Here is a 27309-nt window from a genome sequence, read left to right on the forward strand (position 1 = left end):
GAGTTAATGGGGAAGTCAGTCCCTGCTTGCTGAGCTGCACAGGCGCATGCGGGGGATTGGCTGGGCAGCGCTTAGAGGCAGTGGCATTGGAGCTGCTGTTCCTGGCACTGCTCGGCTGTGTAAGCCAGTCTGCACGGGCACCTGCCACTCAGAGCCGCAGTCCGCCTCTCCATAAAATGGGATAACGAGGCCGGATGCAGTGACTCAGCCTGTAATCCCAGCCCTTTAGGAGGCCAAGGTGGGTGGATTACCTGAGGCCAGGAGTTCAAGACCAGCCTGGCCAACCTGGTGAAACACTGTCTTTACTAAAAGTTCAAAAAAATTAGCTGGGTGTGGTGACGCATGCCTGTAATCCCAGCTACTCAGGAGGCTGAGGCAGGAGAATCGCTTGGACACGAGAGGTGGAGATTGCAGTGAGCCAAGATCGAGCCACTGCACTCCAGCCTGGGTGACAGAGCGAGACTCTGTACCCCCCCAAAAAAAATAAATAAATAAAAATAAAATGAAAGAAAATGGGATAGCAAATGTACCAACCTCCTGGGGTCATCGGGCTGCAAAGTGCCTTTCAGCACAGAGCCCAGCACACATCGTGGGCCTATCATTCTTATTGGAAAAGGGATTCCCCCCGCCCACAGCAGCTGATGCCTGTTATCTCTGCACTTGGGGAGGCCGAGGTGAGTGGATTGCCTGAGGCCAGGAGTTTGAGACCACCCTGAGTACCACAGCAAGATGTCTCTACAAAAAAAAAAAAAAAAAAATTTTTTTTTTTTTTGAAACGGAGTTTTGCTCTTGTTACCCAGGCTGGAGTGCAATGGCGTGATCTCGGCTCACTGCAACCTCCGCCTCCTGGGTTCAGGCAATTCTCCTGCCTCAGCCTCCCGAGTAGCTGGGACTATGGTTTTGTATTTTTAGTAGAGACGGTGTTTCACCATGTTGACCAGGATGGTCTTGATCTCTTGACCTCGTGATCCACATGCCTCGGCCTCCCAAAGTGCTGGGATTACAGGCATGAGCCACCGCGCCCGGCCAAAAAAAAAAGTTTTAAATAAAAAAAATTAGCTAGACGTGGTGGTGCACACCTGTAACGCCAACTACTCAGACGGCCGAGTGGGAGGATTGCTTGAGCCCAGGACAGGGAGGTTGCAGTGAGCTCTGATCGCACCACTGCTCTCTAGCATGAGTGACAGAGAAAGACTATCTTAAAAAAAAAAATGGGGAAGGGCGTTTTCAATAGTGGCATGGTGGCTCCCCACAGTTTTACAATTCAGCTCACAAACCATTTCTACTCCAGGAATAAGGAGATGCTGACGGTGCAGACGGTGAGTATCCCCCACGTAAACAGATGCCAGCCCAGCCCTGCAGCCAGGTGCTCCAGTATCCCCTCAGCATAGACCAAGTTACGCACATGTCACAGAGAAGACCCAGCCCGGAGAGGGGATGCCACCTGCCCAGAATCCCACAGCTGGCATGGATGGGGCCTGGCCTGGGTCTCAGCTCTGTGGACTCAAACCCTCAGGGCAGAATGGCTCAGCTCAGCCCAGCCATCAACAGTAGGCCTCAGGGACTGCACTTGAGAATCACCCCCGGCCGGGGGTGGGGGCTGCAGGAGGTTGGGGATGAGGCCCAGGAACTTGCCTTCTTTTTCTTTTTTGAGACAGAGCCTCACTCTGTAGCTTAGGCTGTAGTGCAGTGGCGCAATCTCAGCTCACTGCAACATCCACCTCCTGGGTTTGAGTGCCTCAGCCTCCTGAATAGCTAGGATTACAGCGTGAGTCATTACCACGCCTGGCCAGGAAGCTGCCTTTTTTTTTTTTTTTTTTTTTTTTTTGAGACTGAGTCTCACTCTATCACCCAGGCTGGAGTGCAGTGGCGCTATCTCAACTCGCTGCAACTTCTGCCGCCTGGGTTCAAGCAATTCTCCAGCCTCAGCCCCCTGAGTAGCCATTACAGGCACCTGCTCACTGTGCCTGGCTAATTTTTGAATTTTTAGTGGAGATGGGGTTTCACCATCTTGGCCAGGCTGGTCTTGAACTTCTGACCTCATGATCCACCCGCCTCAGCCTCCCACAGTGCTAGGATTACAGGTGTGAGCCACCGAGCCCGGCTAGAAGCTGCCTTTTAACAAGGACCTCTGGCCATTACAACCCAGGGTGCCTTCGGGAACAGCTTTGAGAAGCCCACGTCTGTGCTGATCGGCTGAGGGTCTGGGAAGCTTGGAAGGAGGAGTTAGGAGCACGGCTCGCTGCCTCTGAATGAAACATAAAGACACACTGTCTCTTGAATCATCCAGTCTGTGGGGAATGAGTCAAATCAAACATTTTTGGGGAAGTAAATATGTCAGATGAGCTCGCACTCCTGGGCCCAGAAAGGCTGTTAGTCTTGTGGGAACACTCTGTACCTCTGTGCAGGCCATTGGGAGGGCAGGGCTCTGGGGTCCCCCTTCTAAATCCCCCACTCCAGCTCTAAGGGTGGGCCTTCATGAGCTGGGCCTGAGCTGACCAGGGGCTGAGCGATTTGGAGAGTGAGGTGGGGGTCCCAGGTCAGCCAGAAAGTCAGGAGATACCCCCGCTCCCACCCTGCTGATGAGGCCTGGGGAACTGCAGATGGAGGGGCAGCCGGAAGGCGGTCGAAATGTCCTCCCACCCCGGGAGGGGAGCCACCTTCCCATCAGTCACCCAGACAGGGCGATGAGGACTGTAATTTCTCCAGCTGCAGCCTTCAGAGGGAGGGAAAGGGCCCATTGCTCATGAGCGGCTGGGTAACCAAATGCCTGGTTCTCCTAGTGGCTGCTGGGAGGTGGGGCAGAGGGGGCTGGGGCGCCCGTGGGGGCAGGGGCTTGGCTCCCAGCCTCGAGGGATCTGAGTTACCCGGAGGATGTGGCACTGGGCCAGAGGCTTGGGCAGGGCTCCAGGGCAGCTGGATTCCAGGCCTGACCTGGCCACTGCACCCAGGAAAAGTCACCACCCCTTTCTGAGCCACCATTTTCTGTCCTGGAAAATGGCAGAGTCAGATGAGATGATCCCAAATCCCTCATCCTGTGAAGGAGGAACTGCCTGTGGGTGGCGTATCGGGCATGGTCTCAGGGCTGGAGTTGGAAAGCTTCATCCAGACCCACCTGGGCTAGCTGGGGAAAGGGCATGGGAGGGTGGAGGGGGTTTGGCACAGGCTATGGGTGTGGCTGGGCTGCCTGGACTGGTCTGTCCATCCCTGGGAAGCTGTGGGCATTGCATAATCGTGAACTGGGACAGGGGTGAAGAGATGGGGTGCAGCTCTCTCTGACCTGGGAGCACTGAGCAGCCACATGACCTTCAGCACATCCCATCCCCTCTCTGAGCCTCCGTTTGCCCTAATGGGGCAATGCCCTACCTCAGCTGCATCTTGGTGCACTAGGGAAGCCCTCAATCCCTGGATTTGACTGACCGCCAAATGCCATGGGGTGCCCTACAATTACCCAGGGTCACCGGGAAAGAAACTGGGTTTGAATCCTGGCTCCCACGAGCTGTGCAGTGGGATGAGTGACAGCACCTCCCCAAGCCTCATGGCTTGTCTGCAGATGGGAAAAGCAGCAGCCCCTTGTCTGGGCCAGTTGGGGATTAAGTGAGGCTGTGGACATCAGGCGTCTGGCACGTGGCAGCAGCAACCCTTTGCCTTCAGCAAGACCCCAAGACGCACACCCCAGCCCTACCTGGATGAGGCGGCCCTGCTCGCTCTGCAGAGCGCTGAGACCCTGGCCCAGCGTGCCGTGCCCCTTCCGCAGCCCCATGCACTCTGTCTGCAGCTCCGAGGCTCGGGCCAGCAGATGGGGCAGCTGGTCGGCCAGCGTGTCCAGCAGCTCCTGCTCCTGGTCGCCCACCAGCCTCGGTTGGGCCTGGTGCTCGGTCAGCGCCTGCAGCACCGAGGCCTGCGCGCTCTCCAGGCGGGAGAAGCCGTCCGTGAGGTCCGGGCAGCGTGGGTCGATGAGGATGCTGAGGCGTGAGCTGTCGGCCCTCTCCACGGTGACCAGGGCGCTGTTGGCACCCGCAGCCCCGGTGCTGACGATAGGCGGGGGCGCCGTGCCTGGTGTGTGGGTGTGGTTCAGGAAGAGCACGGCCCCAGTCACGGCCACGGCCAGCAGCACAGCCAGGGCCAGCAGCACGGTGCACAGTAAGTAGCCACAGCTCGGACGCTGCAGGCCCGCCCAGGACACACAGACAGACAGAGGGACGGGAGAGAGAAGCGGCAGCATTAGAGGCATACCCAGGCTCAGAGGACCCCCTTCTTGGGGGCTGAGCAAGGGTGTCACAGAGAGACAGATGAGACAGGCACCGAGGGCCAGTCCAAGGGGAGACGGAGAGACAGGGACAGGCACAGATCCAGCGGGAGAAACACAGCAGATGCATCAGGGAGAAAGTGGAGAGGCAGAGCCCCAGAGGGGAGACGGAGACAGAAAGGATGGGAAAGAGAAACTGAGGCAGGAAGACACGAACACACAAGGAGAATGGTGAGCCTTCCCGACGCTGCCCCTGGCCCACCCTCATGCTGTGCATGGTGCCGGCCCAGGGAGCCACGCCCACCCGTGCGTGTGGCTGTGTGACTCCCGTGGAGCCCTCCCCATCCAGTAAGGGCTGGAGATGGAGACTCCACCGCTGCAGCTAGACGAGCCAGGGCTCAGGTCTCCAAGCTGCATTTCCCACAGTGTGACCTTGGGCGAGGGGCCTCACCTCTATGAGCCTCAGTTTCCTTGCCTGTAAAATGGGGCAATACAGAAGACACCCACCTCTCTATATGTGGGTCAGAGAGAGCTGTGATGCCATAGCAGCAACGCTAGAGATGGTCTCTCGATGTCCCTGGGAACGAGTGCCCTGGGGTGGTGGCACCCGTCAGGGGAGGTCCCTTCCAGCTGCAGCAGCCACATCCCGTGTTCTGTCCCACTGTCTCCAGTGCCAGGGCACACAGGAGCTCCTGGGAGCTCCCAGGCACCTCCTCCTCACACCCAGCCCCGTCCTCTCTCCTTCCTCCACCTCTTCACAGAGCAGGCCCCTGGCAGGGAAAATGCCAACCCGCTGGGCCAGGTAGCTCGAAGACAAACCTAAAGAAGCCTGCTGCGCTCCAAGGAGGAGGGGGCCGAGGCAACAGGCGGCTGTCACTCCAGAACAAGCCATGTCTCAAAACCGGGACCTCAGGCCAGGCGCAATAAAGACCTGCGTTGGCCAGAAGCCAGGGCTGAGGAACAGCTTGCAGTGAAAGGAGGTGCCATAGTGTGCCTGCACACACTTTCAGGGGCCCAGATTCACTGGGCAGACTCGCTGGTAGCCCCTGAGCACTGCACACATGGGGAAACTGAGGCCCAGAGAGGGCAAGGGGCTGGCCCAGAGTCACACAGAAAATAAAAGCAGAAGTGGGATTGGGCCCCAAAGCTCCTGCCTTCCTCCCCGGGCTAGGCCCCGCCTATGATTGAATTTCCTCAACTCTTAGCCACGTTTACCCCACATTTTCAACTTTCTGAATTTGAGACTCGTCTTTAAATGACTTCATATATTAAAGCGCTTAGAGCCGTGCCTGGCACGCTGTACTCTCGCAATAAATATTAGTGGCTTTTATTATCCCATGATCAATGTGCACACAGCATCTGGAGGGAATTTTTTCTTCCACCTAAAGTGTTATTTTGGTGTGTTGTCAATGCTGGGATGCACCTTCTCTTTTTTTCACGTTTTTAAATCTCCAATGGAGGGGACATCTTACAATTGTAATTGACAGCTTGCTTGCTTTCTTAGTGATATGTTAAACAGAGATAGGTGCCTCTTACATCATTGTGTCCTCCTACGGAGAAAATGTGGCAGAGGAAAGAGTCTTTTTTGTAAATTCAAATTCTACAAGGAACTGCCGTATGACCTACTTGGCACCTAAAGAGGGTGGGGTGGAGGGGACGTGCCTGGACATGGAGGCCCCCGGGAAAGAGATCTGTTTTGTTGTCAGGATGCTGAGGAGAGTTCCTTGGCCTGTCCCTGTTGTCATGCGGCTGCCAGGACTCAGCGCTCCATGCCTGCCCGGTCCCCTTGAGAGCCACGTCCATTCCCGGCTCCACGCTTCAAGACAATTTACTCCAGCCAGACCCGAACGCACAGTTCCCCTCCACCAGCTCTGCACAAACTGCTCCCTTGGCCAGCCAGGAGCATCCGCTTCCCCTCCTCCTCTTCCACTAGCCTAATTTATTCTCTTCTTTCAGGGCTCCGATGTCACCTCCTCTAGGAAGCCTTCCCTGACTGTTTCCACTCCCCTCCTCCCAGCTTGGAGGGGCTCCTCCTCTGCGCTCCCCCTAAGAGGGTGCTTATCAAGATTAGACAGATTGTCGTGGCCTTTGACTTCATTTACTCACTCATTCGTTTAATTATCGAGTCCACATTCGCTAGATCTCCGCATGAGCCAGGCTCTGGGCCAGTCCCTGCTGAGGTATCAGGGGATCAGTCAGCCCCAGCTCCTGCTCAGGGGGAGTTCCTGTTCTATGGACTGGGATTACTGGGATTCTTTTTTTTTTTTTGAGAGACAGGGACTCACTCTGTCACCCAGGCTGGAATGCAGTGGCACAACCCTAGCTCACTGCAGCCTCAAACTCCTTGGCTCAAGCCACCCTCCCGTCTCAGCCTCTTGAGTAGCTGACGACAGGCACACATCACTGTGCCTTGGTGGGGATTTGACACCAAGGTGTCCAACTAATTAAAAAAAATAATTTTTTTGTAGCAATAGGGTCTCCTTACTTTGCCCAGGCTAGCCTCAAACTACTGGGCTCAAACAATCCTCACACCTCAGCCTCCCAAAGTGCTGAGATTTCAGGCGCAATCCACCATGCCCGCTCCATGGACTGATTCTTGACTGTCTGATCCTTTTAGGGAGTCTTGAGAAAGCTGTGGGCACAGTTTCTGGGGATTTAGGAACTAGTGAATCCCAAGTCCAGGAAACTTGCCCTGGACTGTGAGCCCCTCCACAGACGGGGACCTGCTCACCACCTGGCACAGAGCAGACTGACGGCTGCTGCTGGATGGATGGGCAGATGAACAGAGGAAGGAACTGGCATGGGGAAGGGGGGAAAGGGGCATTCCTGGGACCTACCTGGCTTGGCAGGGCAGAGGCTCAAGACCCCGGCTGGGTCCTGGGCCCCGAAGCAGGGCTGCATCTGACCCTGTGCCCACCTCTGATAGCGTGGCACAGAATGGGCAAGCTTCAGGCCATCCCCAACCCCCAGGCGCCTGCAGGTCAGCAGCTTACAGACAGGAGGGCGCTGTGCCATCGCTGCCATTCCTTGGGCATGGACCATGTTCCCATCACTGAATTCTCCAAGTAACCTGTGCAGTTGGCGCTCTGGTTGAATTCACTGTGCAGATTGGAAAACTGGGGCTCAGAGCACAAGACCCTCATCCAATGCCTCGTGGGAGAGGTGCGCTGGAGCTGCCACCCGGACCCAGGGCTGGACACTCCGGATGGCAGATGCGCCAGGGCCGCTTGCTCGGCCGCCCTGTGATTTCCTTCCTCTGCCTACAGTACGGCTGGGTTTGATAGACAAAGCTCTGTGTCAGCAGCTAAGTCCCTGTCACACTCGTTCCTGGAGCCCATCGGGAGACACCTTGCCCCGAGCAGCTCTGGCCGAATCACCAGACACTGTAGCATAAAGGTCCCCCGGCTGGCGAGGCTGGCACTGGCATGGCAGAGAGGTTGGCCGTCTCCCGTCTGTGTCTCCCGCACCCCTGCCCTATATTGCACCTCCTGCCACCCAAGACCCTCCCTGGTGGGAAGGCAGAGGGTCCTGAAATGGGGAGGGGCTGGAGGAAGCCACAGGGGGTCCCTAGAGGCAGGGGCACGGAGGAGCTTGGGGATGACGCAGGGCACTCAGCAGAGGAGAGTGAGTCTTCAGAGAACACCTTAAGGATGAAGCACTGTTGGCTTTTATGGGCTGCCGTTTACATGCCTCGGGAAGAAATCTGCCTGAGATAATAAGGGGGACTCTGGGCACCAAGGAGCCCAACTGAGAGCCTGGGGCTGGTGCCCACAGAGCCCCCAGCTCCCAAGACAGGGCATCCTGGGCAAGTAGGCACCAGAGAGGCCGGGGCCTGAGCCGGGAGTCCCAGGTTCAAGGCCCATTTCTGCCACTGACCGCTGTCATGTGCTTCCAGCTGAAGAGACCCAGCTTGGTTCCTTGTGAGACCCCCAGTGCTCACCCAGAGTTGCCTAGGGAGCCTTGCCAAAAGGAGGATAAGGCTCATGCCAGGAGGGCAGCAGGCCCCCAGGGTGCCTTGGGCGCAGGTGAGCCCTGTCCAGGCTGCCTTCTCTGAGGCCCCAGTCTTGGGGGTTCTGAGGAAGAGAGTGGGGCTCAGGAGGAAGGGATCTGACGCCAAGGTGCTCTGCTAAACTGGCACGTCCCCTCCCCCTCCCCCCCAAGGAAGCTGGCTGGCAGGAGTACCCCCTTGGAGACTGGGGATGCACTCCGCAGATGAAAGTAGGAATAAGAAAGTCTCCCTGCAGGGGAGGCCAGGCCAGGCCAGGTCAGACCCAGCTGAGGGCCCTCCTGCCACCCACCCCCATCTCCTAAGAGCACCCAGCCCTCTACTGTTCAGCATGACGGAAACACATCCTGGGCTCCGTACCAGGGAATGGATATTTGAAGGTGGCAGGGTCCTGTTGGCTCCGAATCCAGCAGAGCCTTGCACAGAGCCTGGGTGGGGCCTTATAGGCTCTGTGGGTTGGGGGACCGGGCCCTGCTTCAGCCCAGCACCTTGAGGGCATTCCTCCTGTTTCCCCAGGAGCCCACTCTGCCCCCGGCTGGGCACACGGCTGGTCACATGGCTCCCAGTCAGGGCTGAACTCTGAGCCCCTGGCCCTGGCAGAGGGAGGGTCCCAGGGACCCCCTGGGGGTGAAAGCTGGTGGTTCTGCTCACCATTCTGGGGGGTCACAAAGACTTAGGAAGAGTCTGCAGGCTTGTTCTGCAGAGATCTGAGGGGGAATCTTAAGCAGAACCCTGCTGAGAGCCACCAGGAGTCTCAGGCCACAGTGAGGGGTGCAGTAGGAGGGGCTGAAGGTGTCCAAGGGGACAAGAGGGCCCCATGGAGCTGCCAGCCTCTGCCCGTCCTGGAGGCTCAAAGCCCCCCAGCTCTCTCACTCCCTGGGGAGCAGCTGCTCTGGAATCACGGAGTGGGTTCTCCAGCTGTTTCCTATAAGGAGCTTGCCCATTCTCCCCACAACATACAGCTCTGGCGTCCCAGACAGCCCACCAAGGCCTCAAGCCCGCTGAGGCCCACACCAGCATCTCTCCACCCCAAGCCTGAGCCCTCCTATTTCTCACCCAGCCATGGCACCAACCCCACCTGCTGCCCCGCAAAGCTGGCGCCCCGCCCCCCCCCAGGCCTCCCTCCCTCCCTCCCTCACCCAACATCTGGCCAGTCACCTGCTCCTGTCCATGCCACTCCCTCAGTCACACCACGCCCCGGCTAAGCAGTGAGCTCAGAAGGAGGGGCTCGGGAAACCCCAAGTCTAGCACAGTGACCTCAACCCAAACCCTGGGGAACAAGAAAGAGGCATAGATCTTTCTAGCACCCATGACAGTTTGTAATCAAACCTGACCCGTGAGCTTGTTCCTCCCATGAGACTCTAAGCTCCCTGAAGCACAGTCCATATCCACCAGGCTATACCTCCCAGCATGAGGTAGGGCCTCCCTAAATAGTCATTGAGTAAGTTTAATGCAGCAGGGATTTAGGTTAGACAACAGGAAGAACTTCCCAAAGATATTTCCTTTCTTTCTGAAATGTTCTGGGAAATTCTGAAAGCATCAAGAGCTCTTGCCTGGGATGGGTTGGAAGCTGACCTCCCTCTGGGGTGGCTTGGGGACGGCTCAGAAACAAGCCCCTCTGACCGGAGGAGACAGTTGGAGGGTGACTTCCTGCACCATGCTCCAAGACCAGACGAATCATGTCTATTTCTAGATCCTTGCATCAGACAAACTCCAAACTCCTGGCAAATATCATTTCACCCTGCCCCAAGGTGTGAAGGCCTCTTCCTTCCACAGGGAGAGGGAGGACGCTTTAACAAAGTCCAAGCTGACGACTTGTCCAAGGCCACCCGGCAATGAGTCACTGAGGCTGGATAGGGCTGGGACACACAGGGCCCAAGGCGGTCCCCAGAAATGGCTGCACTTGGACAAAGGTCCTTCAGGACCTCTGGACCTGGGCTTTACCCACTCGCTGCGGGTGCTTTGGATGCCCTGAGAACCACACAGCCTGGAAACGGGAGTGCTAACTCAGGCTGAGTGGGCTAAACCAAGTCCCTCCATCCTCCTCCAAGCTGCTTGTCTGCTGCCCAAGAGGACCCAGGTTTGAGTCCCAGCTCCAGCTCTTAGTCTCAGCCTCCTCATCTGTCAAATGCGTTCATCATCCCTGCCACCAAGCTCCCAGGGTGGCTGTGACCAAGAAACAAGAGGTGTCAGGTGGGCACAGTGGCTCACACCTGTAATCCCAGCACTTTGGGAGGCTGAGATGGTGGATCAGAAGGTCAGGAGATCGAGACCATCCTGGCCAACATAGTGAAACCCCATCTCTACTAAAATCCAGAAAGACTAGCCAGGCGTGGTGGCGCGTGCCTGTAGGCCCAGCTACTCAGGAGGCTGAGGCAGGAAAATCACTCGAACCCAGGAGGCGGAGGTTGCAGTGAGCCGAGATCGCGCATTGCACTCCAGCCTGGGTGACAAGAGCGAAACTCTGTCTCAAAAAAAAAAAGAGTAAAAAAGAAACGAGAGTTGTGGCCTATGACCATCTGGTGCCTGGAGTGTTGCGTCTGCGTTATGCTTCCAGAGGAACGCCCCGTTGAAAAGCCTCAGCCAGGCCCCTCTGATAGGAAGGAGCCCGATGCTCAGACAGGGGAGACCAGGACACAGACAGCCTGTTGAGGGGACAGGCTGCTGTGAGACACCCTCCTCATGGGTACACACTGCTTCACAGTTTGCAAAACACAGCAGTATTTCACGTGGCTCCCATCACAGCCCTTGTGAAATGAGGAGGAAGTGGAGCTTGCTGTTCCCACTTTACAGATGGTGAAGCCCAGACCCAGGTGGGGAGGAGTAACTTACCCAGAGCCACACAGCTGCCAGTGAGTGAGGCGAACCTGGCTGCAAGGGAGGAGGGAAGGCTGGCCCAGGGGAGGGCAGGCCCAAGGGAACCAGGGCAGGCAGCACTCTATCTTCTGACAGCAGGCACAGGAAAGGCCTTGCCTCTTGTCTGAAGCTTCAAACAAGCCCAGAGCTGGCACTGGGAACAGCCTGTCTACATGCTGGGTCACCAAAGGGGCAGGGAGGGGAAGCAGGCGCTTGCTATTGGCCCAGGGCCCTGGAGCCACAGCCCTTGGGCTGCCTCAGATGCCAAGGGGCAGACAGCTGGGCTGTGGCCTGGTGACGGCTGAAAGCTGTGCCCCCGCCAACCCCGGGAGCAGCAGCAGAGGGAGGCAGGGCCTGGCCTGGAGGCCTTGAAGCCACATTTCAAACACATCCCCCAGAAGGCACCACCCCTTGAGACAGACAAGTGTCTGCTGGCTGTCTCCTGAGGCACTTCCTGGCCAAAGCCTCACACAGTGTCAGTGCCTGACCTGAGCTGCCTGGAAGGAATGGAGCCTGGGCCCAGGGAGAGACCCAGAGATGGGCTCCAGAGGAGGCTGTGTCCAAAGGGATCTCCTGATACAGGAGGGGCCTGGGACAAGGTGGCTGAGTGGCACAGGCTAAACACTACTAGAACTTAGAGACACAGCCACAGGGCATCAGGGAAGGCTTCCTGGAGGAGGTGGCAGCATTTGAGCTGGGTTTTGAGTAGGGTGCCCCTGACTGAAAGGGTGTGCGTGTGTGTCTTCGCATGCACTCCACCCCCGACCCCCGCCCCGTGTGTGTTGGGAAGCCTAGGGAAGCAAACAAGATGACACAGAAAAGATCTGGAACTGGGGCGGGGCAGCGTGGTGTGGGCTCAGGGCTGGCAAATGACAACCAGTTGCTACCTGTAAGGGACCAACGGGAAGGCACAGTGGGCCGAGCTAGGGATGGCCTTGGAGGACAGGTCTAGAAGTTAAGACAGTTCTTGCTAAGCGGGGGAAGTCAGATCTCAGCAGGAGGGGACTCGTTATCTGGTGGTGGCTCAGTTGCAGACCTGACCTAAAAGAGGGGCCAGCCCATCCCTGAGAAGCAGAGGGACAGGTGTGTCCTTGGACCGGTGTTTGAATCTCCACTCTCTTGTCAATGTGCTGTGTGATGCGAGCATGCTCCCAACCTCTCTGATCCCTGGTCTGTGATGTGGGGACGTGCCAGCCCCTAGCCTGCTCGAAGAAGGGGGCTAGTGCAGACGAATGCAAAGGGGCTTTGCAAACCCCAGAGGGCGGGGCCTTGGGCCACGGCTGTGAGACGCCAGGAAGAATGAGCAGGTTGCACCCAGGCCTGCCCGTGCCGCCCCCTCCCCTCCTGCAGCTGCAAGGATGAACTGTTCCTTCCCCAATGACATCTGTCTGGGAGAAATTTAAAATTTAAAATGGGCAGCCCTATTCTTTCCTCTCCTTCGTGAGCAAGCGGCCTCCTCATTTCACCAGTCAGCCCCAGTCCCTTGGCAGCCCAGCCCCGGGCAGCCCTGGGGCAGCCCGTCCGCCTCGGCTTCCGGACTCCAGCCCCCTTGCTGGCCAGCCCGGGTGCTCTGCCCTCACCTACTTCCACCACACAGCCCTGGGCACCCTCCAAGCCCCACCCCCACCGCCCCTGAAGAGGTAGCAGGAAGGGAGAATGAACCAGCCCTGGAGGTATAGACCAGGGTTCAAATCCCAGCAGAGCTGCGTGGCCTCAGGCAGGAGACAACAGTCTCCGAGCCCTGCTTTCCTTGTCTTAAAAGTCAGCAAATCACAATATCCAGGGTTCCTACAGGAGATGAATCTTTATTGATCCCCTACTGTATGCAGGGCCGTGGCTAAAGCCAGAAGGATGCAGAGGAAATTCAGGGGGTCAGGTTCAGGACCAGGTGCCTGGCACAGGGCAGCGCCCAGAGTGGAGATTTTGTGGGTGGTTAAGATGCCCATTGTAGAGGTGAGGAAACAGAGACTCAGCAAGGGGACTGATTTATCTGTGGTCACACAGCAAACTGTAAGTCCCCGACTTCCTCTGCACCCGCGTGCACAAGGGGGCCTCTGGGGGCGCAGGGACTGGGGAGACCTGGCCTGCAGCGCGCGTGGCTCCTGCAGGAGTGCCGCCCCCATCGATCCCCGAGTTCAAGCCTCGGTTAGGGGAGGAGGAGAGGAGGGTTCCCATCCCAGCCCGGGCCTCCGGAGGCTCAAAGGGGTGCGCCCCAAACTCCAGCCCCCGCAGTGGGTGCCCGCCCCGCCGGCCCGAGCGGCCGCTGCCTGGCCAGCAGCCGGGGCCCCGTGTCCTCGCGCCCGCGCGTACCTGCGGCTTGTCGCGCGGCCGGTCCTCAAGTTGGGCAGCGCCGCCCATGGTCTTCCACCGGTCGTTGACCATCTTCCGGCAGGACTGGCGGGGGCGCCGGGCAAGGCGCGCCGCTGCGGAGCGCAAAGGCAGCGGGGTGGGCGCGGGCGCGGGCGCGGGCGCCGGGCGCGCTCTGCCCGCCCGGTCTCCGCCTCTGTGCCCCGCGCCGGGGCGGCCCGGGAGCGGGCGGGCGTGTGCGGGTGAGCGCGCCGCTGTGTGCGGGCGGGAGCGGGAGCGGGAGCGGGAGCGCGAGAGCCGCCAGCCCAACGCCCGCCGCTCGCGCTGCGCGCCGTCCCCGCTCCCGGCTCCCGCGCCTCCCCGGCGCGCTCCTCTCTCCTCCCTCGTCCCTCCTCCCTCCTTCTCAATCTCCGCATCTTTTTTGTCTCGAACTCTCTTCGCTTTTTATTGCTCCCTTCGGCCTCCCCCGACACACTCACACACCCGCGCGCACAACACACCCGCGGACTTGGATAGTGAACTCCGCCTCCGAAAAGGCCAAGAGAAAGGAGGCCGAAGTGGCCTCCAGACACCGGGGCCGGCCGGAGGGCAGCAAACGGCCGCGGGCGGCCCGGCTCCTGCCCGCATCAGCGGGGCCCGAGAACCACCCCCACGCTCCGACAGCGCCTCTGCACAAACTTCCTCTCGGGCGGGACTCGCACAACTCACCTTGCGCGGGGGGCGCGGCGCGGGGCGGGCCTGGAAGGCGCACCGGCCGGGCAGTCGGGAGTCTCCGTGGAGTGGCGCGGCGCTCCTCGAGTCTCAGGGAGCAAGGTTGGCCCCGAGACTCAGGCTGGGCCGGGGCGGGGTCGGCGGGGTACGCTCCCTGCGGGCCCCCGAGGTCTCGGTCCAGGTCCCGGGGCAAGCGCGCCCAGCTGTGGGGGCTCCAGCCCCCGGGGACCCCGACGCGCGAGCCTGGTCCTGGGGGCGCCACGGCCCGCGTCCGCAGACCAGTGCCCTCGCGCCGGCGGTCGGAGAGCCCGCCCGACGCCACCCTGCCCGGGCGGCCCGCGGGCGGAATGGGGGTTCCAGCCGCTGCCACAGCCGCCGGCACTGTGGTCGCGAGTACCACCAGCTCCGCGCTCGGCCCGCGCTCCCGGCCGATCGCCCGCGCTCTCCCGCGCGCACTGCGCGGTCCCAGCCCCCTCCTCCTCCTCCGCTGGGAGGAGATTTGTGCCGGGAGGGGGCTTCTTAGTTGCCCCTTCCCACCAGCAGCACTTTTAAAAGCATTTAATCCGCCCGGAGCGACCTTCGGAGGTAATTGACAAAGTCCTTAATCTGCGCGGCGAACGAGCTGCGATTGTGGCTTCCGACTAGGAGGCGCCCACACTGCCCGACGCCGCGCTTCCCTCCCGCAGCCCCGCTGGGCCCGCCGACCGCCCCTCCCCCGCCCCTTGCTGCGGCCCCATCTTCTGCTCCCCCAGCTTCAGATAGACACCCCCGTTCCCCGCCCCCGCTTCTCCCCAAAGCTGTTTTCCGGCTCCCGGGGCGCCTTGGCCGCCGCGCTGTTCCCTGGCACCATCTCCGTCTCTCCCCCACTGGCTGCCAGTCTGTCGCCCCGTCTTCGTCCCTCTCCCGATCCCTCTCCGTGTCCGGCACCGGCCGGGCGGGCTGGCTGGGGGTGGGGGCCGCGTCCAGCCTGGGCCGGGGCACTCCCTGGGCCCTAGAGCGGGGACCCCCGTGGCCCCGTGCCTTCCAAGGAGACTGCCACCCGCCAGGCGCTGGGTTCACAAACCACCAGCTGTTTGCCCCAGCCGTCTTTTCCTTCCAGGACTGCCCCTGGCCTCACTGCGGCCCGATCCCGGCTTCCCGGACAGAGGCGGCCCGGGAGTTGGAGAGGATCCGCAGCAATGGCTGGGAGTCAAGAGACCCAGGTTCCAGTTCTGACCTCTGGCTCTTTCTCGTCCCTGGGCCTTTCCCATGAATTAAGGGGGTCAGCACGTGACCTAGAGAGCCCTCAGGCTTAGGAGGAAGGATGTGGTGGAGGGCACAGGGACCTGGCTTGTGGCCGAGGGCAAGCAACATAACTCTCTGAGCCTCAGTTTCCCCATGTAAGCCAAAGGGTTAACAGCACACGCTTCAGAAGGACTCTGCCACAGAGTGTCATAGCACCTGAGCAGGGCAAGGCTCAGATGTTCCTGCTGTGACCTTGGGCAGATTCCACCTCCTCCCCAAGCCTCGGTTTCCTAGTAAACAAGGACTTGCCTGTTGGTGGGGAGTGGTGAGGTTTGCAGGCCCCCGTGCAGTTACAGGCACAAAGCAGGCAGGTGGCAGAACTGCAAGGCTCTGACTCCACAGTTTGGGGAGAGGATGTAAACTCCAGACGCGTGTGTGCACAGATAAAAGATCACTCTGGGAGTGGGGAAGCTGAACGGAGAATCTGAGGGAGGGGTGATAAGGGACAATGGAGAAGGTCTTGGGGGAGTACTCTGGGCAGTCAGGGAAGCATCCTGGGATGGAGGGGTGTGAGCCCGCCCCCAAGGCTCGTGAAGGCAGCATCCAAACGTCTGGGTGCTGAGGGAAAGACATTTCCAATGGTGGGGCTGCAGAAGGGAAGGCGGAGCTCGGGGAGTGACCAGGGTGTACCTGGGCAGGTGCAAACTGGACAACAAGAGGACTCTCTGGACCATCTCCTCCCAGGCCTGCAGAAGGGCGGTTGGACAGGTGAGCGGGGGCCACCTAGCGGCTCCTCCTGGGAGTGTTGGAGGAGGTTGGAGGTTGAATCATCTCACCTGCTCAGCCACAGGTTCCTCAACTTTCCAGCCTGCTGGTGTGCTTTACATGTGTCTTTGGCGGCGGGCCTCATTCTGTCACCCCCTCTGTGCTGACGCGTCTGCTCAGCACCCCAGGAGAAGGGTCAGCCGTGATGCAGGACTGGCATGAGCCTGAGGGTGTCTGCTCAGACACACTTAGGGCATTGTCCTGGGAGAAGGGGGGCCGCCCCAAGCACTGGACCCTCTGAATGCAATGGAGAGGAATACAGTGGAAGAGGATTCCAGAAGCCAGTGCTGACCCACAGCCAAGATCTGTGCGAGAGAAAGAGCAGCCAACCCCACAGAGCGGACAGGCCCTCCACCCTAAGATGTCCCGTTGACAGGTTGATGGTCATAGAGCCCTGGGGGCAAGGCTGGCTGTGCTCAGCAGATGGGACAGGGAAGAATCAAGGCTTTCCAGCCAGCCCGAGACTGAGCATTCCTTGTCAGGGATGAGCCAGGACCTCGGGGTGCCAGGACCCAGGACCCAGTGGCTGCATGGGACTAGACTCAAGGCTGCCTGGTGTGCTTGTTCACTCTGCTCGTCCGCTCACTTCCCTCTCTCTGGCTCACCAATTCTGCCTGTTCCTACTTTGCCTTTCCAAGGCTACCTGGTTTTGATGGCCCCACCAATGGGCAACTCCTCTCTAGGACTGAACCAGGGCATAGCAGTCATAGGTGGCAGATGGCCAAAGGCAGCTGTCCTTGGTCAGTCACCAATCCTCACTCAGATCTTGGTCAGATCCAGTGTGGGGTCATGGCTGCCGGGGTCCCAATGCGGGACCCTTAGCAGGGTGTGGGTGCAGGGCAGGTAGGACAGCAACATTGGAGGGGTGGAGAGAAGAGCCCATGGGGAGACAAAGGAGAGCAGCCAGGGACAAAGGGGGACAACATTCAGGGTGCCAGCCTTGACTAGCAGCCACCTGTTGGCAGCACCTTTATGCTCAGCTTTGTGGTGGGCACCTCACATCCTCCCAGCCACCCTAATAAGTGGGTACTATTGTCCCTGTTTTGTGGATAAGGACACTGATTTAGAAAGGTAAGTTATATACCTGGGTAATTGTGTAATTAATAAGGTGATATAATCAATATGGGGCCAGGCACAGTGGCTCACACCTGTAATTCCAGCACCTTGGGAGGCCAAGGCGGGCAGATCACCTGAGGTCAAGAGTTCGAGTCCAGCTTGACCAACATGGTGATATCCCATCTCTACTAAATTACAAAATTAGCTGGGTGTGGTGGCACCCACCTGTAATCTCAGCTACTCTGGAGGCTGAGGCAGGAGAATCACTTAGAACCTGAGAGGTGGAAGTTGCAGTGAGCTGAGATCTGGGCGACAGAGCGAGACTCTGTCTCAAAAAAACTACCAATATGGAATTACCATTTACCAAACATTTTCCATGTGCTAGATACAGCAATACCATTAGCAATACCATCTTATTTTAAGTAATTCTCACCCAAGACCTGTAAGTGTTATTATTAGCCTCATTTTCTAGATGAAGCAACAGAAGTTCAGAGAGGTTAAGTAACTTGATCAAGACCACACAGCCATTGGTGGAGCAGAATTTGAACCCTGATCTCTGCACTTCCAGAGACCTTCTCTTTCTTCAATACCTCGATGCCTCTTGGTCTGCCAGAGCTGGGCCTGAGCCACCCAGCAAGCGGCACTGAGCCAGCATTGCAGCAGGGCTTAGTGGACGTGGGCTGAATAGCCAATGTGCCAGTCTCTCAGGGGACGGCCTGGGGGACTGGCTGGCCAGAAGGTCAGGAACTCTGGTCCCCATCCACTCAGCCTCTAGCCCGCACTGCCAGAGGCACTCAGCTCTTACCATAAAGCTCTTTCAACTTAACTCTGACAGTCACATTTATCATTAAAAATAAATGTATCTTGGCTTCCCGTGGCGTGGAAAGCTACTGTGCAGTGATTCAATGGGCTTGTCACCCCTCATGGTTAGGCACGGGGAACTGAACGACTGGATGGTCTCCAAAGCCAGCTCCTCATTTTCTGCGGCTGGAGCCAGAAATGTATGGTGGGCTGACATTTAATTTAGAATCCAACATACCTTGACATAAACCCATAATACAAAGGCGAGGGTGGGGGTGGGGCTGCCAAGCCTGGTGGGGGTGGGGGGGGAGTCCAAGTGACAGGGTGGATTGCTTTTTCTTTTTCTTTTGCTTTGTCAACACTGAGTGGTGTTGACAGACGAGAGGCCGTGATCAAAGGCGAGAATTAGCACGGAGACAGTGTGTGTGCGTGTGTGTGTGTGTGTGTGTGAGCTTGTGTGTAGCCTTTGTGTCAATTCACAGGTGCATGGGTGGTGGGTCTGTGCCCCGAGCCTGCTGCAATGCTGTGTGTGGCATCTTGTGTTGTGTCTGAGGCTGGGCTGTCAAGGCTGAGGCTAGAACCCGGGAGCAGGGCAATGTGGTCACTCTGGCTGCGGACAGCACCTGCCAGTTCTGTCTTTCTGTCTCTAGCCCTTCCTGTAGGTCTTCTAACACAGTCAGTGCTCAATAAATGCAGAGCAGGAAGGGGAAACGTGATTTTAATAGCTGGATGCAGAGCCTCTTAGGGAAAAAACTGGCTTTTTTTTTTCTTTTTTCAGCAGAACGTCCTGTTGGATGATTTAGGTGTGAAAAGCATAGTCTTGAGGCTGACCTGGGAGAAGCTGCAGGAAACCCAGCAAGAAACGCCCAGGTGGAGGGGAGAGAGCATGAGGTGGGGGGCAGAGCCCCCAGGCAGGTGAGGTCCCAGGCAGGAGGCTGGGCCCTGGGAACCACAGCCCTGACGCAGTCCACACCAGCGGATGTTTGCTCTTGCATGGAAAGTGATTTTCAGTGTCATGCTGCAGAATCCCATCTGTTATCCTCCAATATTTGGTATAAAGTCCGCCCTGCTCAATAGTCTTGTGTGGTGATGGTTTGGGGATATGAAAAGAGTGGGCCTTGCCCCACACCAAAGTCCAGGAAGGGAAGAAGGAGCTGTCCAACTACAGGTGGGGAGGGATGGAGAGAGGTCCTAGTGAGACCCAGAATTCAAACCGAGCAGGGAATCCAACCAGGGTTGAGAAGGGAGTGCCTGAGCTTGCCTCACTTTAATCAGCATTTTAGACACATCCTTAGCTCCACAGGTGCAGAATCTGGGGACAGATGCAGTATTTGGGGACCCCTGGGCAGCTAACACTTGGGGTGCAAATATTTCTTGTTGAATGAGAGGAACGGGGTGTAGTAAATGAGATTCTTGCGTGGAAGTCTGAGTGCAACCAGCGGCCACATCCTTACCAACCAACAGTGGCCAAACTTTCAAAAATGCTGCGTCTCCTCATCCTTCTTTTAGATTCTGTCTACCAGAATTCCACCATCTGAAGTCCCTGGGGTGCAAATCCTGTTAGCTGTTAATTCTTCAGCTCTCATGTATGATGGCTTGTTGTGTCACGTGTTTTGCAATTTTGCATTGCGAGTTCCATCTCTGTCAGAGCTTTATCTGTGGGAATCCATGTGTCCAGGCTCCAGTCTGTCCCTCCCTGGGGGAAGAGCTTGTACTTTCACGAGGCACCAAAAGACACTCCAAACCCAGGACTGCCTGAAGTTTAGTTCCCATCTTGCATGTAGAATAAATGCAGATCCAAAATATTCATGAGAACAGGTCCGTGGTTATTAATTTATGGGGGAAATTTTTTCCTTGTCATCTTCCTTTTCCCCCTGCGGAGAATTTTCCAAGTCTGCCAGTGCACTGAGGTTGCGGTCCTGGCTTCATGTTGGGTTTGGCTCCCTGCCTCCTTGGAGCCCAGGGCCTGTGTCCTGGGCCGTGACACCCAAAGGGCATGGTGCCCCTACCTGGTGATGCCGTGGGCCCCCATGGCTTCAGCCCAGCCTCCCTGGGTTTCCTGCTGCTCTTTATTTCATATTTGGACGTGCCTTGTAAAGGCTCCAAGTTATCGTATCTAAGTTTTTGTTTGGGTGTCTGGTCTGCCATATTGCTGGAAGCAAAAGTCTCTTCTTCTCAAACGCCTATTTTTCTTTTGTTTCTTAAACTTTAAAGTCAAATTTACATATATTAAAATGGACACGCTTGAAGGGTAGCATTGGGCAGTTTTGACCACCATGCTAATCAAGACACAAAACATGGCCAGGCGCCGTGGTGACTCACCCCTGGAATCCCAGAACTCTGGGAAGCTGAGGAGTCTGAAACAAGGTGAGAATCCATCTCTACAAAAAATTAGCTGGGAGTGGTGGTGTGTGCCTGTGGTCCCAGCTACTCGGAAGACTGGTCCCTTGAGCCCAGGAATTCGAGGCTGCAGCAAGCCATGATCATGCCACTGCCCTCCAGCCTGGATGACAGAGCAAGATCCTGCTTAAAAAAAAAAAGACACAGAACATTCCTCTCGTCCTAGAAAGTTCTCGTGCCCCTACCCAGTAGCTTCCCCTGCAACTGCTGTTCTGATTTCTATCAGCTTATTTTTGCCTTCTCTTACTTTATGTAAATGGAGGCCTGCGGGGTGTACGTTTTGGGGTCCGGCTTCCTTCGCTCCTTCGCTCCCCTGGTGAGCAGCGGGGGCATCCATGTTGTGTGTCGCCAGCTGTCTCCTTCATATTGCCCGTCTATTTCATCGTATGGTTCTGCCACAATCTGTTGAACCGTTTTCTGTTGATGGGCATTTGGCCTGCTTCCAGTTGGAGCTCTTGAGAACAGCGTTGCTGCGGACATTTGTACGCAGGTCCCAGGTGCACATACGTACACATTCTTGGTCGTAGACCTAGGAGTGGAATTGCTCGGTCATGGGCTGGGACTGTGTTTAACTTTATCAGAAACGACAACATTGCTTTACAACGTGGCTGTCCTATTTGACATCCTCCACTAGCAGTACTGGGGTTCCAGGTGCCTGGTTTTCTTCCAGCGTCCCTTGGAGTGTCACAGTGAGAGATGGTGGCTGTGGCGTGTCTGCTGGGTGCCCTTGTCGCTCACTCCCTCACTTCACTCATTCAGTCATTCCACAAACATCCACGCAGCACCTCCCCTGCAGCCCCACCCACTCTGTCTTGCCCTAATTCCATTTGGGCTCTTGGGATGGGGGCACCGCCTGTCACTGCGCACAGCTCTGCCCTGGTAGGTATCCCCTTTTGCCTCCACTCCTGCCAGAGGGTGCGTCTTAAAGCTGTGGCGGCAGGGGAAAGGGCAGCTCAGCTGTTCTCTGTGCCTCCGAGGATGTTGGTGTCGGAGTCAGACCTCAGAAACCTGCCAGCGGCATGGGACTGCTGCCAATCACAGATCTGCTTCCCAGTCACCCCTCCCCACCTGCCCAGCTGCAAGTGCCCGGCATTCTCTAACATCAGCCACCACATGGCCGAGCCCTTGTGAAAAACGGCCACGTTGCTTTCCGACGTGGTTGCACTGCTTGACACTCCCACTGGAAGAATAAATTCAGCCCCCAGATCTTCATGGGAACTGGCCGGTGGTTATTAATTTGCAGGGGAAATCTTTTTCTGTCATCTTCCTTTCCTCCAGGTAGAATTTCTCCCCGTCTGCCCATTCCCTGAGGGCATGGCCCTGGCTTTTTGTTGGCTTCCTAGAGCCCAGGGCTTTGGGATTGGGGTTCTGGGTGCCCCACATCTCATATTCTGGGTCCCACTTTGACTCCCCTGCCTGGAGAAGGAGGTGAACTGTATAGAGAGAACCTCAGTTAGTGCCCCACCTGTTTTGCTTCTTGATGGGGAGATGCCTGTCTGAGCCTTGGGGGGATTCATAGGGCCCAGTGCTCCCGAGCGGTGACCCCAGTGGAACCCAGGTTTCCTCTGTAGGCCTACCCGAAAGCTCCCCCAGCCACCCATGCACCCAGGGAGACTCTGGTTCTTGCGCCTCATCCCCGCTCCCACATCTGATCCACCAGCAAGGTCTTTCAACAAATATGTATTGAGCACTCCCATGCAGTGTAATTCTAACGAACAAATAAGACACCTTCAGTGGTGATAAGAAAATGAAAGCAGTGCTGTCATACAGAATGGCTGGGAAGGAGGCTGTGAGGAGGTGGCATTTGAAGGACCACATGGGAGGTGCTGAGGGAGTGGCAGGTGCAAAGGCCCTGAGCAGGAACAAGGCTGTGGCTGGTGTGTGTTAAGATATGAAAAGAGGCCTTGCATTTGGAGCAGTGGGAGGAGCAATGAGATTGAAGAGAGGAGAGACGGAAGGTGCACGCAAGTGATGAATTTGGGTATCACATGGTTGCAATAGAAAACCATTGGAAGGGCTGGGCGCGGTGGCCGTGCCTGTAATCCCAGCACTGTGGGAGGCCGAGGGGGGTGGATCACCTGAGGTCAGGAATTCCAGACCAGCCTGACGAATATGATGAAACCCCGTTTCTACTAAAAATACAAAAATTAGCCAGGCATAGTGGTGGGCGCCTGTAATCCCAGCTATTTGGGAGGCTGAGACAGGAGAATTGCTTGAACCAGGGAGGCAGAGGTTACAGTGAGCTGAGATGGCACCACTGCACTCCGGCCTGGGCAACAGAGTGAGACTCCATCTCAAAAAAAAAAAAAAAAAAAAAAGAAGAGAAAAAAACCCATTGGAAGGATGTAGGTGGGAAGAAGCCGAAGCCATGAGCTGACAGACGTTTTTGCAAGCTCACTCTAGCTGCTGTGTTGAGGATGGGCTCTGAGGGGCTCTGGGCTGGTGGGGACCAGTGAGGAGGTGAGGCTAGCTTTCCTGGGAGGAGATAAAGGCAGTTCAGACTGGGGCGTTGTTCAGTGAGACATGGATAGATGTGGGACCAGTTTTGGAGATGGCACTGGGAGGTCTGACTGATGGAGTAATGAGTGAGGTAGTGGGACAGAGCCGAGAGCCGGGCCCACGATGCTAGTGGGTGGTGGTGCCACTTAGTGAGATGGGGAGACCTGGGGAGGAACAGGCTGTGATCACGAGTTTTGTTCTGGCCCTGTTAAAGTCTGAGCTGCCTATTAGATATCCAGGAAGGGCATGGAGTGGGCATCAAATACACAAGTCGAGTCCAGAGAGATCCAGGCTGGAGTCATCGACTCTGAGGGGCTGCAGGTGGGTGATGGCTCTGGGGAGTCATTGCCTCTAGAAGAGGCTGCAGGTGGGCAAGGGCTCTTAGGAGATGGAACCCTTGCTCCTAATTTCTCCCTCACTATTAGAGAATTACACATCCACACCTTTTGCCTGGTGACTCTACTGTGTGTCCTACCCCATCGACCTTGGACTTGCCTGTGACTTACCTTGGCCTTAAGAGGCATCTCTGTACTTCCCTCATGGCCATGAGACATTTCCTGGGAAGTCACTGGTCCCAGAAGGCTGACAGACACATGGCACAGGCCTGAACCTGGCAGAGCTGTGAGCCAGGAAAACAAATGCTGTTGCTGTAAGCTACTGAATGTTGGGAGTGGTTGTTACACAGCATAGTGCAGACACAGCTGACTGATACACAAGCAGAGGCAAGGTCCTGTCTTCCCTCCCAGGGCAGTGACAGAAGGAAATGAGATCCTGCACCCCAGGATTTGGCATGGGAGCCAGCACACAGCAAGTGTTCAGCACACATTCACTCGTATCACTAACCTGCAGTTCCCTGTGGGCCTGAAGCAGAGACGCTCCCTAAGTGTTTTCCTCATGGTAGCCCCTGACACACGCCAGCTGTGTTTCTTTTCATTTTCACATTTTAATTCCAATTATAAAAATCGCCTGTTGTCACTGTACTCATAGATAAGCCTGATTATTATTTTGGGGTGCTTCCTTCTAGTCTGTTTTTTTTTTTATTTTTTTTTGAGGCAGGGTCTCACTCCATTGCCCAGGCTGTAGCGCAGTGGCATGATCATGGCTCACTGCAGCCTCTACTTCCTGGACTCAGGTGATCCTCCGATCCTCCTGCCTCAGTCTCCTAAGTAGCTAGGACCACAGCTAATTTATTTCTTTTTTTTTTTTTTTTTTTTGTAGAGACAGGGTTTTGCTATGTTGGCCAGGCTGGTCTGAGCAACTCCTGGGCTCACGATATCCTTGCACCTCGGCCTCCCAAAGTGCTGGGATTACAGGCTGTGAGCCACTTCGTCCAGCTTCTGTTTTCTGAGTAATTGCCAGAGACTCATAAATACTGGGCCAGCAGGACCAGCAACTTCTTGGGAATCAATTTGTCTGTGCTGATGTGCCACATGGACGGGAAGAAGAGTCTTTGTGGCATTTCTGTGGCAGGCGCTTGGGGCTGGGATGGAAAACCACAGCAGCATTTATTCAACATTCACATGTACCAGTGCAGCTCGCACTGACGGATCTCCATCCACTTAGCAACTCAGTGCTCAACCTTTCAGAATGTGCCAAGACCTGCAATTGCACCTTCTCCCCGCAAGGGCAGCCCTCAGCCAATGGCGACGGAGGATGGAAGAGTCAGAGGATAAATACTCCGGCTCCCTCGCCCTTCAGGGAGGGCATGTTCTACATGGTTCCCAGAGTTCCCCTGGGGTCTCCAGCCCCAGTGCCCAGTGCTGCATCTAACACACGGCACACACAGTTACAGCTGCCTTCCTCTCCCTGTCTCCCTCTCCACTCCCCTTCCAGCACTTCCTGGGTCACCTCCAAAGAAGCAACTGGTATTTACATCTCTGCTTTGGCAAAAGCCATCACAAGACAAGCAGGTGCTGTGTGTTTGGGCTTGACGTGTCACTCCTGTTTCTTCTCAAAACCATTCAGCAAATCCTCCTTTAACCCCTGCTCTTGCAGTGCGAGCTGCTACCATGTGACACTGACCGAGGAAGGGGAGTGTCTGTGCCCCACTGACCCGGTCTTGCCCAGACTGAGGTTATATGGTAGTTCCCATGTGACTGTGAGGATTTCCCTCACATTCTTCAAAATCCAAAAACTCAAGCCAGGCGTGGTGGCTTATGTACCTGTAATCCCAACACTTTGGGAGGCTGAGGCAGGAAGACTGCTTGAGCCCAAGAGTTCAAGACCAGCCTGGGCAGCATAATGAAATCCCATCTCTACAAAGAGTTAAAAAATAAGCCAGGCATGCTGGTGCATGCCTGTAGTCTCAGCTACTCAGGAGGCTGAAGTAGGAGGAATTTGAGGGGGGTAGTAAGGTATGGTTGTACCACTGTATTCAAAAACAAAACAAAACAAATTCAAAAGCTCAGGCTGGGCAAGGTGGCTCACACCTGTAATCTCAGCACTTTGGGAAGCCAAGGTAGGAGTGTCACTTGAGCCCAGGAGCTTGAGAGGAACCTGGGCAACATAACGAGACACTGTCTCTACAAAAAAAAAAAAAAAAAAAAAAAAATTAGCTAGGTGTGGTTGCACGTGCCTGTGGCCCCAGCTACTCAGGAGGCTGAAGTGGGAGGATCACTTGAACCCAGAAGGTGGAGGCTGCAGTAAGCCATGATCACGCCACTGCACTCCAGCCTGGATGACAGAGTGCAACCCTGTCTCAAAAAATAAAAATTTTTTAAATTAAAAAATCAGACATAAATAAATAAAACCCCCATACTTACTTTAAAACATAGGCTTATTTGACAGTGATATTAGCTAATATGCAGAGAGGATGTTCTTTGTGCCAGTGGCTGAGATGGGTATGTAACATGCCAACTCATCTAATCCTAATAGTGGTTCATTATCCCCATGCACAGGGGAGGAAGCGGAGGCACGGGCAGGCCACATGGCTGAAGACAAGAGATCTACACCCAGGTCGTCTAAGCACATGGCATCTGTAAACCTCCCTTATTTCTGGGCATTTATTTCTGTTTTCTGGTTGTTGTAAACGGTGCATAGGGATCAGCCTTGGCCTCAACTGCAGTCTGCCTTGCTAATTACTTCCTTAGGGTGAATTCCCAGGAAGAGAATTACAGGGTCAAAGAGCAGGACTGTCTTTAAGACTCTCCATCCCCACTGCCCAGCCCTGGCCTTGCTTTCCAATCTCCCATCTTCTTTCCCACACTGTCTTAAGTCAATAGGAAGCATACAGCCTTGGCCTCCCTCTGCCCTGCCCACACCTGCCTGTCTCTGCACCTGAGGATGTGGGGGTAACCTCCATTCCAGCACTCTGGGTCCCTTTCTGTGTCCCAGCAGGGAGTCTTCATGCGGGGGTTGCAGGTACCCCGGCATACAGTAGGGGCTTGGTCGTGATTGAAGGAATGAATCAACGAATGAATGAGATCCCTGGCTTACTTGGCTCCACTTTCCATTGCAAAGCAACCACCTGTGAAGCAGCCTCCTCACTCTGGAGCCTAAAGGACAGCCCTGAAGCTGGGAGGGTGGCTCCCCACTGCAGCATCAGAAGTGGGGAAGTCCCCAACCACTCAGTCTGTACCCAAAGTCCATTTCATCCTGATGAATGCTTCTCTTGCTGAAACAAGTGCTCCAGCCAGGATGCCTTTGCTTGAGCCAACCCCCCCGTCTGGAAGCCTCCCAGTTTGCTTTCTAGTCTGAACAAGGAGAACACAAATGCTGTGTTGGATATCCATTGCTGCATAACAGATTACCCCAAAACGGAGCAGCTCAAAACATGCAAGGCTCAGGAATTCAGGAGCAGCTTAGTTGGGTGGGTCCCATGCAGGGCCCTTCAGTAAGTTGCAGTCATTACCGGCTGGGGCTGCATTATCTGATGGCTTGACTGGGGCTGGAGGATCTACTTCCAAGATGGCACCCTGACATGGCTGTTTGCCTGGTGGCCTCAATTTCCTGACTTCACCATAGGGTAGCTTGAGTGTCCTCACAACAGTCCTCAAGAAGCCAACAGTGTGTCCCTCACAGCATGGCAACTTGGTTTTGAGGACACTCAACTTCACAGATTGCCGACCAGAGCAGGCAATCCAAGAGAGAGAGCAAGATGGGAGCCACAATCTCTTATGACCTACTCTTGAAAGTCACACTCCATCATTTCCAGCACATTCTATTGATTAGAAGTGAGTCCCTACATGCCATCCACAGTCAAGAGCAAGGGAACTAAGCTTGTCCTAAGAGAGGAGTGGGTAGTTTTTGTTTTTTTGTTTGTTTGAGACTGACTCTCACCCAGGTTGGAGTGCAGTGGCACCATCTCTGCCTCCCAGATTGAAGGCCTTCTCCTGCCTCGGCCTCCTGGGTAGCTGGGATTACAGGCATGCACCAC

The 27309-nt window shown here is 56.3% G+C and overlaps 1 protein-coding gene across 3 annotated transcripts in view; it reads right to left on the reverse strand.

Moving 5' to 3' along the window:
* The window catches only part of FIBCD1 (fibrinogen C domain containing 1), a 40881-nt gene extending 26354 nt beyond the window's left edge, over nt 1-14527 (reverse strand). For 2 of the 3 annotated variants that reach the window (XM_035260605.3, XM_054237146.2), the window contains exons 1-3: nt 13919-14092; nt 13422-13534; nt 3686-4165 (exon numbers count right to left, since the gene is read on the reverse strand). In XM_035260605.3, coding sequence (XP_035116496.2) covers nt 3686-4165; nt 13422-13534; nt 13919-14045 — 720 coding nt within the window. In that variant the 5' untranslated portion in view covers nt 14046-14092. Of the gene's footprint in view, nt 1-3685; nt 4166-13421; nt 13535-13918; nt 14093-14126 lie in introns of those variants that run through there. The other variant, XM_017976867.5, reaches the window with a different exon arrangement.
* Between the last annotated feature and the right edge of the window lie 12782 nt (nt 14528-27309).

This window comes from Callithrix jacchus, chromosome 1 (assembly GCF_049354715.1).
Source record: "Callithrix jacchus isolate 240 chromosome 1, calJac240_pri, whole genome shotgun sequence".
Taxonomy (NCBI): Eukaryota; Metazoa; Chordata; class Mammalia; order Primates; family Cebidae; genus Callithrix; species Callithrix jacchus.